The following is a 12393-nucleotide window of genomic DNA, read 5'->3' as shown; positions in this document are numbered from 1 at the left end:
TCAAAGAATTGCAAGAATTCTGTTTCCCTACTGAATATAAAAACAAATTTTACATCTCAAAATACTGAGCCATTTGGGATTACAAACTCCGTTGCTTTAAAAATAATTACTAGAACAACTAGATCTTAGGGCTCTCTTATTTCCATACCTGAAGTTGGTTACGGAAAATTCTCTTAACTTCATAATTGGGTTTGCAGAGCTAATTGTAAGGAGACTGTAGTATTAAACTGGTCAGATGTCACATCAATGGAACACTTAAAGAGTTAAAAATGATGTATAAATGTTACAAGCACATTATAGCCACACTGTGTGTTATAGATGGCTTTAAACATCAGCAAGTGTTGTAAAACTAACAATTGATTAAACATTTATTAAAACATCTTAATTTATTAATCCTTTATAAACTATTTACAAACGCAACCTTGAGACACAGTGTGATTCTTCAATCAAATGTAATTGTGCTGAAAAATAAAAACTAGCCAGAACCAGATCATAAATAAAAAATTTATATGGAATTCCAGTACAAATACCCATGGCTTAAAGCCACAGAATTTTTAGTATAAAAAGTAATTTTGCATAACATTTCCATGAAAAAGCCATGTAACAAAAAATGTTGTCCAACAGAGTAATTATAGTCGAAGGCTTACACAGATTTTATTTCACTTGAAACTTTATCAGAAGCATAAGTAAAAAAGGCAAAGCTTCATTTGTGCCCTCTTTAGAAATGTAGCCTTAACATTTCAAGACTGACTTACTGGTTTGTGGATGCCTCATTTTTTGGAGGCTCTTGTTGAGACACTTGCCAGAACATGTTGAGCACCAGCCTCTGAAAAGTGAGTCTCTAAACTGGGAATCCAAAATCTCTAGTCACCCTTCAAAAGTCTGCACTCCCCATCAGCAGATCTTACCAGAGTTAACGGTGCTACAGTTACTCAAACCACTTCAGTCAATTGTGTGAACATCAGCCTCTTTTCAAAGACATTTTGTCTATATTCCAAATGCAAGGACAAATGCTACTTCTGTAAAGTGAATCAAAACAGAGGATGGAGGTGATGAGATGACAGTCTTCTCAGTTGGCACAAATGAGAGGTATTAATCCTTTAAATAACCCAGAAACACAGACGATGCTAAAATTGCAAGTCTAATACCGACGTAAACATTTCAGTACTACACTAACATGTCTTAAGGTTAAGAAGACATTTTTCCGTGAAAAGGTACACGCCTTCCATATATTATTCAAGACCGACACTGCTATTATTGCACGGTTACCACATTATTCATTAAGGAGAAACCTGCCTTTTATAATGCCCTTTAATACCACCTGTTACTTAAGCCGAAGAGTAGATTTCCTCCACAAGCCAAGAGTCACTACTGTTTTGCTGCAAGTCTATTTGACAAAGAAAAATGACAATCTTAAAGCTGAGGTGTTATTAATGTCTGCACAGCACTTTGAGAAGTTAAGTGTTCTATAAATACAATAATCAGACCCACTGTATTTCAACTCCATTTGCAGTACAAGAGATCAACTGTCAAACCAAAGCTAGCACTAATCTTCCTTATTAGCGGGAATATAGAAATAAAGGGGCCACCATCTACGGGGTCTGATGTTTGAAACACCTTAAAATGAATGTATCATCACTCAAACAGAATGTCAGATTCACAAAAAACATAACTGGGGGGAGATGAACAGCTGCCATTTGGTATGTGCCTAAAGGTTTGCTGTTCTGGCACGAGTCCCACTTGCTTGTGTCCCTTCATCTACAGAGATTTCATGTCTTCTTTAGACCGGTTTTCACTGAATGCTTTCTACAGCCCGAACCTGAAGCATGTGACATGCTTCTTGACTTGAATGGGAGTTACTTGAACATAAGGGACTGCAGAAATTTGTTTATGTCATTAAAGTTTTGTTGTTTCTCAGGACATCTTGTAATCCCTGCATCTTGTATGGCAATAAGCTTGTTATATAATTTGTTAAGATCTCTTAGTTAATGGAGACAGAGGTGTACCTCTTTGCAAGATTAACAGATTTTTCAACACCAGCATGTCAAGATTTTCAAAAACAGGTGCCTACAAAGTTACTCCTCACTTAATTCTTAGGCACCTAAACGAGAGGAAAGTTTTTTTTTAAAGGCTATACACCTAGCATCTTGCACTGAAGTAACTGGGAGGTTCTAGATGCTCTGTACTTTTGAAAATTAGGCCTCTAATTTAGATGCCTCAAGATGACTTTCTGAGGCCAACTTTAAGCTCTTATTTTTTAAAAATCTTTGCCATCACTTTTTGACATTTTTAATATGGACGTTTCTCTCCCTCCAAATCTTTTTGGAGCAACTCAAGACTCTACTCTGTAGGGAACACCCTTTTCTTTTTATATAGCACAAATCAACGTTTTCAATGACTTCATGATGGACACAATCCCCTATATTTTCAGGTCAAGCAGAGTTTTAAATCCATGACTCACTGAAGATGTCATCAACTTGAATCTTAGTCAGGTCACTGAAGATATGACCCTTGGTCTGCTTGTCCTAGCCAGTTTTGGTGATTTTAATATTTCATTTTCCTATTCTTAAAATATTTTCTCCTCTCGCTGTATGATTTACCTACACAAACAAGGAAAACTGACTACATAGAGGAAATTGTGAAATGGAGTATACACAGCTCTGTTAAAAGCACAACCATGGTTTCTCTCCCCCCCAATCTCTTCCAATTACAGTAATCTTGCAACAGAGGTAGGCAAAAATTAATTTTTTATATTGACTGTATCGCTGTAAAGACAATGGGCCTCAGCTACACAGCTGAAGCCCTTAGCACCACTTCTGAAAGTTTAGGGGACTGTGTCCAGGCAAGCCAAGCCATCTGCTCTCATTTTAGTGCACTGCAACAATTTCATTTCCATCATATCTATTTAAGAATTTTCTCTGCATCTATTTTCTCTGCATCCAGAGGGCTGGAGAAAAGAGTCTAATCTTCATGGCTGTATGAACAGTCTAAATATCTGAGTATATGCAGAAGGAAGTACTGCCCCAATTCCGGTCTCCTTTATGCTAAAGAGTTCAGTGAAGTTACACCTCTTTATACTTACACAACAGACCAGAATCAGGCCCTATGACTGCAGGATTTATACTAGATTAGCAAATGTTGTACATTTGGAAACATTTAAAGAACAGTGAGACACAGTAAGTTAGATTGCTTTCTGCTAAATAAAATTTTCACATTAACAGTAAAACAATTCCCAAGACAGATGTAAACTGACCCTGTCAAGACTGATTGTCTCCAAGAAATCACCTTTGTGCACTGGTAATATCCCTTTTTTCACACAAGGGGGCAACCATCTTAATCTCACAAAACACTCCTTTTTCTCACAAAAGGAAATGATGCTAGATGGCCAGGTTTACGCAACATGGTAATTAAATATGCAATACAGAAGATGTAAACAACCTTTCTGCTTCTTATTATGCAATCTGGATCAGCATGCTGCCAAAGTGGGAATGTACAGGATTATCCTTCAGATATTCATTCACGTAACAGGATGTGGTTATTAAAAAAAAAAATTCTTAATATAAGTCATGCTAACTAGAATGAATAAAATGCTGATCTCTTGAATAAACTCGACAGCATGGAGTGTTGTCAGCAGATTAGCTAATGAGCCGTTTCCACTTTATGCAGTTCGAAAGATGCATCTGAATGTAAACAAAAGACAGCAGTGTAACCAAAAACTATTTCTTTCACTTCCTGATGTGTTTTCCCCACTACTTCCGTCATTAAAGCCAGTACACTGAAGGTGAAACCATAAGTGGTTTTTCAGTTAATACTACTAAAGCAGTTCTGACTGCCAACTACTGTGGGCTGGGAACAGCAAAAAAAAAAAAAAGATACTGCAGTTCTCTGCATATGACTAGCTTGTATTGGTAAGAAATATGGCATTTACTGTTTTAGACACAAATACTTCTCACTGCAACATCTTAAAGGAAAAAGGTTACACTTTGGTAAAAATTCCTTGTTCTCACTAAATCATTTCCCTTCCAGCCTCTGAGATTCCAAACATGTCATTTTAAGCATCTAGTTGTCTATGTTCCATAGCCCAAGGTTTTTTGATGATCTTAAATTATTAAAATCACCAGCTGACTTGTGCGCTATGCCTTTGAATAACCAACAGTTGAGAAGCTTTGGGTGCACTTCAAGCATAGAATAAAACTAGTTACTGTTATAAAATTATGGTATAGCTTCAAAATAACTTCAGCAGAAAAAAAACGAGAAAAAAAGCAACATAATGAAGGTGCTTCAGTTGAGTTGATGAAAGCAAAACCACTAAACACAAAGCTGTTTTAATGGAAGACAATTAAGGTGCCTCTGTCTGCTGTTTTATGATGTGCCTGATGTTCTTATGGCATTTAAGGAACATATTCAGAGAGAAAGAAAAGGAAGTCAAGAGCCCTGCTAAGCTACTTCTTGTTAATGCAGGTTTGTGAATTCAGATTCTCTTGCCTCACCTTGCTTCGAGCAGTGTCTATAAAAGAGCACAAGCATGAACAACAAGCATCTCATTACCAAGTCTTTCATCCCATTGGTCACGTCCCCCTATCCCTTAAGTCTCTAAGCAGACCAAATTATACTTATGATTTTGATTGTCGTGGCCAACGTAATATATAAAGGCGTGCTTATAAAAATGAAAATCTATGAGCAAACATTGGCTTAGAAAAAGGAAAGAAGAAAGAAGCCAGCTGATGCAGAGCAGAGGTTTCGCTTTACATAAACACAAACTACAAATCAAGTGTTTGGCTTCAGCTGCAGACCAGAAGGGCCCCAAATATTTCTTTGGTCCGAGTTTATGGAAAACACGAAGAAAACTATAGTCCATTGTCAGCCACCTGGCTTTTACGTTGCCTTACTGAGCTTTGGGTCTCTGAATCAGATGGAGGTTGTTCACAGATGTCTTCTGTCTCTTCTGTCCCTGATCCTTCATCAACGGCAGAGTCCTCTTCTGAGCCATCCTCACTTGAATTGGCCTCTTCACTTGATCTGGCTCCATCTTCCCCATCTGAAATGTCCTTCTTTTCTTCTGCAGCCTCTTCTAACTCATTTGCTGATAACTCTTCAGCTTCTTCCACCTCTTCTACTGCTGTAAGCTCTGCATTCTCCTTTTCAATCCACTCTACTGAAACAAAATAAGGATTGAAAATGTTTAAATCATAGGGCAAGTCATCTGCTAAGGCCTCTTTTCTTGTTACCACGCTATCACAAGAGTACAAAAATTACAAAATATTCTTTGTGAAAAGATCCTTGGTGTAATTCTAATGTAGCATCATCATCATCTCATTTTATTATTTTACTCTGTTTCTCTGTACTCTCAAACCTAGGTATAACTTCCACCCCCTTATAATTGTCTGTTACTATTAGGAAAATATTTGTTTTCATTTTGTTCCTAATGGATTACAAGTTAACAGTAGCTCAATTTTATTTAGTTCCTTGAATGTCCACCATCATCCTACAAGCGTTAGCTGGAACATAAGCAACTCTGGGAATGCTTTTTGTTAGGTAATTGTAGCTATAGAGCCAATCTAGCAAACACAAAAAGCACATATTTGTGTAAATCTGTCATAAATATACTATTCCCATTGTTTCTCAGAGTGATGGATGGCTTCATATTACATGAAGTATATTCTCCACAACTTTTAAATGTGGCCAGAGTGGGACCTAATTACTTAGCAGTATCACTTTAAATGATGCATTTGAGACACTCAGTTCATTATTTTCAATACTACTGAACCAAACCCAAAAACCTACCAGCAAACATTACAGAGATATTTATGATTCCATAAATCACATACATATATACAAATCAATTTCTTTACCTCCAGGTAACAGTACAACTATGTCAAGATAAGATTCGTGGAATATGGTGTTCCAGAATCAAACCTAAACCTAGACACCATTAAATGATTAAATATTCACTGGGGATTGAGATTTTTGCTTTGTGCCCACTGCTACCACCATTACTTTTGTAGAGTGGAACCTTACTATAAGAATCTTCACACTGACAAGGTGGCAGGACTGTCTCCTTTATAAATCATATACAGTAGATTCCGCTTATTAGCGACCCCGCTGGTTGCCAGCAAGAAGTTGCTTTTATCTGGCATTTGTCAATAAGTGGAAGGCAGGTTTGTAAGGCTGCAACCAGGGAAGCAGAGGGGAGAGGGGCTGCATTCCAGATGCTGCGGCCTTCTACAGGAAGCAGGGTGTGCTGCAGGCCCACAGTGCTGCACGGTACCTCCCCCTGCACTCTCTGGGGGATGGGGGTCTGCACATCCCAGCACTTCCTTCCCTGGGCGCAGCCCTCCAGCAAGACACAGCCCAGAGAGCCCAGGGAGAGGTACCATGCAGCAGCCCCCCTGCGTGCTACTGCCCTGCCAGCAGCCTCCCTCCCTCCCAGCTCATAGACCCTTACCACCTGTGGGGTCCCTGTGCACAGGCAAGTTTGTGGGGCTGAAGCCAGGAATGACATGTCCCAGCACTTCCTTCCCTGGCTGCAGCCCTGAATAAGCAGTATGCCCATTGCCAAAATCCAAATCCCATTAACACAGAAGTCATTGGGACAGGATTGGTTCCCAGCAAAACATTACTATTAACCAGATATCAATATCTGGGCAGCTATTAAGCGGAATCTACTGTATAAAAGTTTCTGAACCTTTCTAAAGGGCAGTTTCAACCCTCAGCTGCACATATTGCTTTCCATTAAAGTAATGGAGCATTCTAAATATACTGGAGGGGATAATTCGGCCTTAAATGTGCTGAGACTACAGACAAAGATAATGAAATAATATTAGATTATTAAAGGTGCACGTTGTGCCGTAAGAGGCAGCTTGGTCTACTGGATTGTCCCAGGGACTTGGGAGCCAGAAACTCCTGAGTTCTCATCATACGCTGCCATGGACTCACTGTATGCCTTTCAGGAAATCTTACACAGCAAATCTGCACCAAGTATGTCTTGAGGTACATCTGCCTCCTTTGCAGACCCAGTCAATCAATCAATCAATCAATAAATATTCTCGTTCTATTTTAGCAGCAACGATTGAGATGAACTCTACTAAACAAGTGTCAGCTAAGATATGTCAGCTAAGATATGTCTGTCAGCTAAGATATGATCGCAAAATATTTAGTTCTGGTATTGAGGTAAGAGGCAGAAAACTTCCCAACTTGCAAACGGGGCACACTGGATACGGAAGTAATTAATTACTATAAAACTGCATCACGCCAACTTTTTTACATCTTTGGTGACTTTAAGCATCAAAATACCCACTCTTGCAGACCATATGTGAACGTAACTTCCACTTAAGTGTTGCAGAGGGAGGTTCATTTGGGTCCAATGTGCAGTCTGTGTAATGTCTGCCTATATACAGAACGTGCATTAGAAAAATCCTGTCAGAGAGCAAGACTGCTTGTACCTTTAAATTAGACGAGTGGTTCCCAAACTGGGGTTCGCAGAATGTTACAGGGGGTTCGCCAGAAATATTTCACTAATGGCAGCCAGAGGACCCCGGGCATTGGAGGCAGCAGGTGGGACCTAGTTGCAGAGCAGTGAGCCCGAGCCCCAGGGAGAGCGGGGCCAGGCATTTGGGGCTGGCAGCCCAAGCCCCGGCGGTCAGCGGAAACTGCAGCCCAAGCTCAGTGGAGCTCAGTCGACCAGGGGGCTCAACGGGGTCCAGCAGCAGGAGCCCCATGGAGTGCGGAGGAAATTTAAACTTAAATCCCCGGAAATATTCATTTTTAGGAGTGGGTTCATAAGATTTCACAATTTAGTGAAAGGGGTTTAGCAGGCTGCTAAAGTTTGGGAATCACTGAATTAGACAATTTTGTGGATAAGCATAAAACTGGGAATCAGGAGAACTATATCTACTTCTGGCTCTAACATGGATTTCCTGATTGACTTGGGATGTTTTTTAGCCTCAGTTTGTGTGCCTGTAAAATGGGACTACTACTACTTTTTCTAATAAGGCTGTTACAAGGCTAAACTCTTTGGTGTTTATAGAGTGCTTTGAGTTCCTCAGATGGAAGGACATGAAAATCATAGTGTTGTTTACAACAGTAAATACAGACCCTTCTCAGACATGCATGAAGGAATTGCCTGTACTCAGGATTAGTCAGTTGCCATCAATGAATCTTAGAGGAAAGTTTTATCATGAAAAAAAATGTACATTAGTAGGCATAAATCTTTCCAAAAATAGAATATCCAAGCATGTCGAGTGCTTACCGGATGCTTCTTCTCTGTACCTAGCCTTGGAAGGGCAAAGGCAGTCTGCAAGCAAAACCAATATCTGAGTAGAAGAAGAAAAAGTGTAATTCAGTAACTTAACCAGTAGGAATTTCTTATCTCACAGCCCCTGCAATATATCAGTCCCTTTGCACCACTGAACTGGGTTTATGAGCTTACAGTAAATTTAACCGGTGACCGTGTAATAAGAAGACTTTTTGAAGAAGACAGTGCCATCCTGACTAAGTCATTGCTGTACTGGTCCTCCACAGGGCAGGGGCCTAGTTCTAATGTTTTCTCCCATATAATTACTTACTTTTACATTACGAAAGGGGTCACACTTTGTATTAAGAATGTTTATAAAAGGTTAATAAATGATTAGACCATTTTAATAAACAGGTACTTTTTTACAATCACACCTTACCGTAATGGTCTATAACACATTCTATTCATTTATTAACCATGTTAGATATGGTGAATACATGTTCTAAGCATTTATAAATATACCCTTAATATCAAGTAAAGGATTATTTCAGTATTTGGAATTTATATTACTCCGCATCTGTTCCTAACTTATATCTACACAAAAGTAAAGTGGCAAATGCAACAGATGAATTTCTTCAACAGATGAAAGCAGAGAAAAACAACAATGGCAGTGGACAGGCTCAGATAGGTTTAACAGCTATCATAAGCGGAACCACATTCAGAAAGGAATTACTACTTTCAAATAATTCTATGGGTCATTTTCCTCTTCTCCTATCCTACAATAAGAATTCCAATAGCCTCACTTACCAAGAAGCAGAGGACAAAAAACAACCAGTGACTGGCAGTATAAATATCCACGCTTAAGCCCCTTGCCTTAATTTATAAAGAGGACAAAGCCTGGGAAACCTTAATACTAAATACACAAAAATGGAGGAAGCAGAATAGGAGATGGTGCTGACAAAGTTACTAGCTTTCCATTGCTGTATGCTCAGCTTCTCTCATCCTACAATAATTCCAGTACAAGCAAGTAAGTAGACAGTACAACGAATGCAAAAAATGAGTTAGTCTAACCCTAAACAGCAACCTAGAAAAACTACAACCTCACAGGACAACAGCAGGTCAGGCTGTTCACAATAAAGTACTGAACAGAGAACTACACAACAGACATGTCTGTATCAAGCTTTGAAGCGGATCCCCCCTTCCTAAAAACCATCATTCTTTTTGAGTATCTATTAATAGGTCTTCTATCCACTGAACAGTGGTCTTTACGAAGCTGATTGAAAACAACATTTTTTTCCATGCCACAAAATTTTAGAGACTTACAGAGAAGCTTTATCCAATTTGATTGTCTCCTTAACATCTAAGCTATAGAATTTCTTCTGGGAACTAAAGTAAATAATTCAGAGAAAAATAGAAAACTCATGTGCTGCCAACATTGAGATGAAAAGTGTGCAAGAAACCAACACTGAGATGAAAAGTGTGCAAGAAACCGGAGGTTTATTCAAAACACTTGTAGGTGGTGGACCAATATCTCCTCTCTTCCAATAGAGAGCACAACTTAAATAGAGCTGGACAGGAAATGACTTTCCTGTCCCAAGAAAACTTGATATTTCAAAACCATTTTCGTGTCCCATATCAGGACAGTCAAAATCTCAAATGTTTGTGAACTGATAATCTAGAAAAATATCAGTTTTGATCAATCTAAACATTTTGTTTCCACAATTTGGAAATGTTTTGTTTAGATTTTGACGTGTTAAAAACGTTTTATTGTATATTAACTTGCATATGGAAATAAGTCATGTCAAACCAAAAAAGCAGCCTTTTCATTTAGAAAATGCCAAACAGGACATTTTGACAATGTTGAAACTTCGCAAAAAAAAAAATGTGACATGGGAAATTCATCAAAATTAACTTTCCACTGAAGAGTTTGGGTTTTGCCAAATCTGCCTAACAACAGAAAAACATTCTGTGGAAAAATTCGTGACCAGCTCTACTGAAGAAGGCTATTTGGGCAGAAAGAAAATGAAAGGCTGCCTTTACCAGAGTCTTAAAACAACAACCCATAAAATACCACGTTTAAACGTAAAGTTGGTCCCACTGAGGGAAAATAAGTGTGCTTACTGCGCAAATCATTAAGTTCTGGAGAAAAAAACAAAACAGGAAAGTGATATGAACAAAAAGGCACATTCCTCAATGAAGTACCAAACAGCAGAAACAGTAGCTGTGAACTATTAGCGCAGGGGTGGCCAACCTGGGGCTCCGGAGCCCCATGCGGCTCTTCAGAAGTTACTATGCTCCTTGTACAGGCACCGACTCTGGGGCTGGAGCTACAGGTGCCAACTTCCCAATGTGCTGGGGGGGGTGCTCACTGCTCAGCCCCTGGTTCTGCCCCCACTCCACCCCTTCCTGCCCCCTCCCCTGAGCCTGCAGTACCCTCGCTTCTCCCCCCTAGAGCCTCCTGCATGCCACAAAACAGCTGATCAGGAGGCGCAGAGAAAGAGGCGCTCATCGGCCTGGTGGGTGGGAGGCGCTGACATGGGGCTGCCGACATATTACTGTGGCTCTTTGGCAATGTACATTGGTAAATTCTGGCTCCTTCTCAGGCTCAGGTTGGCCACCCCTTTATTAGTGATAAGCCCAAGATGCTCCGGGTGCATCTACACCACATGACAATATCAAAAGACACCTGCATCACATCTACCTGAGTGCTTACATTATTAACATCAGTGCAGAAAAATGGGTAAGAAATTACCTAGAGTAGACAGGCCTTTAAATGCTGTTAAAACAAAAATCAAGAACTTGTTGAAAAAGCAAACCTTAAACCTTAAAAAAAGAGAGTAAAATTTTCAAGGGCACCTAAGTGACTTAGGAGACTAAGTCCTACTGACTTCCAGCGAGACTAAGGGTCCTCAATTACTTAGGGTCAAATTTTTAAAGGCACCAAAGTCGATCAGTGCTATTAGCAGACATTTGGACACTTCAGGCAAGAAATCTTCATTCAAAGAATGAAACGTGTGCATGTGTAGATAGAAACACAATGCATTGGCAAATCTACAGGCTTACTCCTGAGGGAATTCTGCACCAAAAGATTTAAAATTCTGCAAATTTTATTTGTCAATAAATAAATGTGGCTCCAGCATGGCAGTGGGGAGCACACGCCACCACTGAGGTGGGAGATCACCCTGAAGCCCTCACCTGCCCTGTTACAAGGACTCGGCAGTGAGGTTGCACCTGTCCTGATACAGTGCAAGGGCTGGGCCTGCCCTAGAAACACCCCCGGGCCCTGTCCCTATGCGCCAGGTGTGGGTGGGCAGGCTCAGCACAGCAGGATCCAAGTATAGAGAGGCTTAGTGTGGGGGGATCCAGATGTGGTGTGAGGGGTTACTGTGCGGGGCAATCTGGGTGTGGGCGACACAGTGGGAGATCTGGATGCACAGTGGCTCGTTGGGGGGTACCAGGTGAAGGTGGCTGGGACTGGGGGGGGGGGCTGTGTGTGGGGGTCCAGGTGCTGGGGAATTGGGGCTTGATGGGGTGGGGGTCCAGGTGCAGCTGGTTTGGGATCAGTGGGGTGGGAGTCTGGGTGTGAGGGGCTCGGAGGGGTTCAGGTGTAGGGCTTGTCAGGGTGAGGGTTCAATGGGCCAGCTGCTACTGTGGGATTGCCACATGCCGGGATCCCACTTCCCTTATCCCCGTTTTCCCTCCATCTCCCTGCCCTCACTCCCATATTCCCCTCCCCTGCCATATTTCATCCCCTTTCCTTCCCACCCCCTCGCCTCCCCTTCCCTAATTCCGCCCCCCGCGTTACCCAGCCCCACCACGGGCACTCACTGTTGCACAGAATAGAAAACAGGAAGGCTCCCAGCACAGAAGGGGACCGCGACTGGCACTAGATCCAGGAGGCAGCATTCAGCTGCAGAGCCAGCGGATCCCAGACACAGACTCTTTCGGCTGAGCAGCTCTGTGCTTGTGGAATGAGGGGGGCCAGTGGCATGTGCCCCCCTTTGCCTCGCCTCTGTTTGGAGGTGGGCAGTCCCCGCAAAAAAACTGCACCCATCCCCGGGCGGCTTCCCTGCTATTTTCTGCAGGGAAAGGCAGGAAATCTACGGGAGAGGGGAGGACATTTTCTGTAGGTGTGTAGTCCCGCAGAATCCCCCCAGGAG

General features: G+C 41.2%; 1 protein-coding gene across 1 annotated transcript in view; it reads right to left on the bottom strand.

Moving 5' to 3' along the window:
- Positions 1-3736: 3736 nt before the first annotated feature.
- TMX4 (thioredoxin related transmembrane protein 4) overlaps positions 3737-12393 on the bottom strand; it is a 52995-nt gene continuing 44338 nt past the window's right edge. Inside the window, exons 7-8 of the mRNA XM_074949684.1 lie at positions 8249-8312; positions 3737-5155 (exon numbers count right to left, since the gene is read on the bottom strand). Coding sequence (XP_074805785.1) covers positions 4848-5155; positions 8249-8312 — 372 coding nt within the window. The 3' untranslated portion in view covers positions 3737-4847. The remainder of the gene's footprint in view (positions 5156-8248; positions 8313-12393) is intronic.

Source organism: Natator depressus, chromosome 3 (assembly GCF_965152275.1).
Source record: "Natator depressus isolate rNatDep1 chromosome 3, rNatDep2.hap1, whole genome shotgun sequence".
Lineage (NCBI taxonomy): Eukaryota > Metazoa > Chordata > Testudines > Cheloniidae > Natator > Natator depressus.
This window is presented reverse-complemented; position numbering and strand designations above follow the sequence as displayed.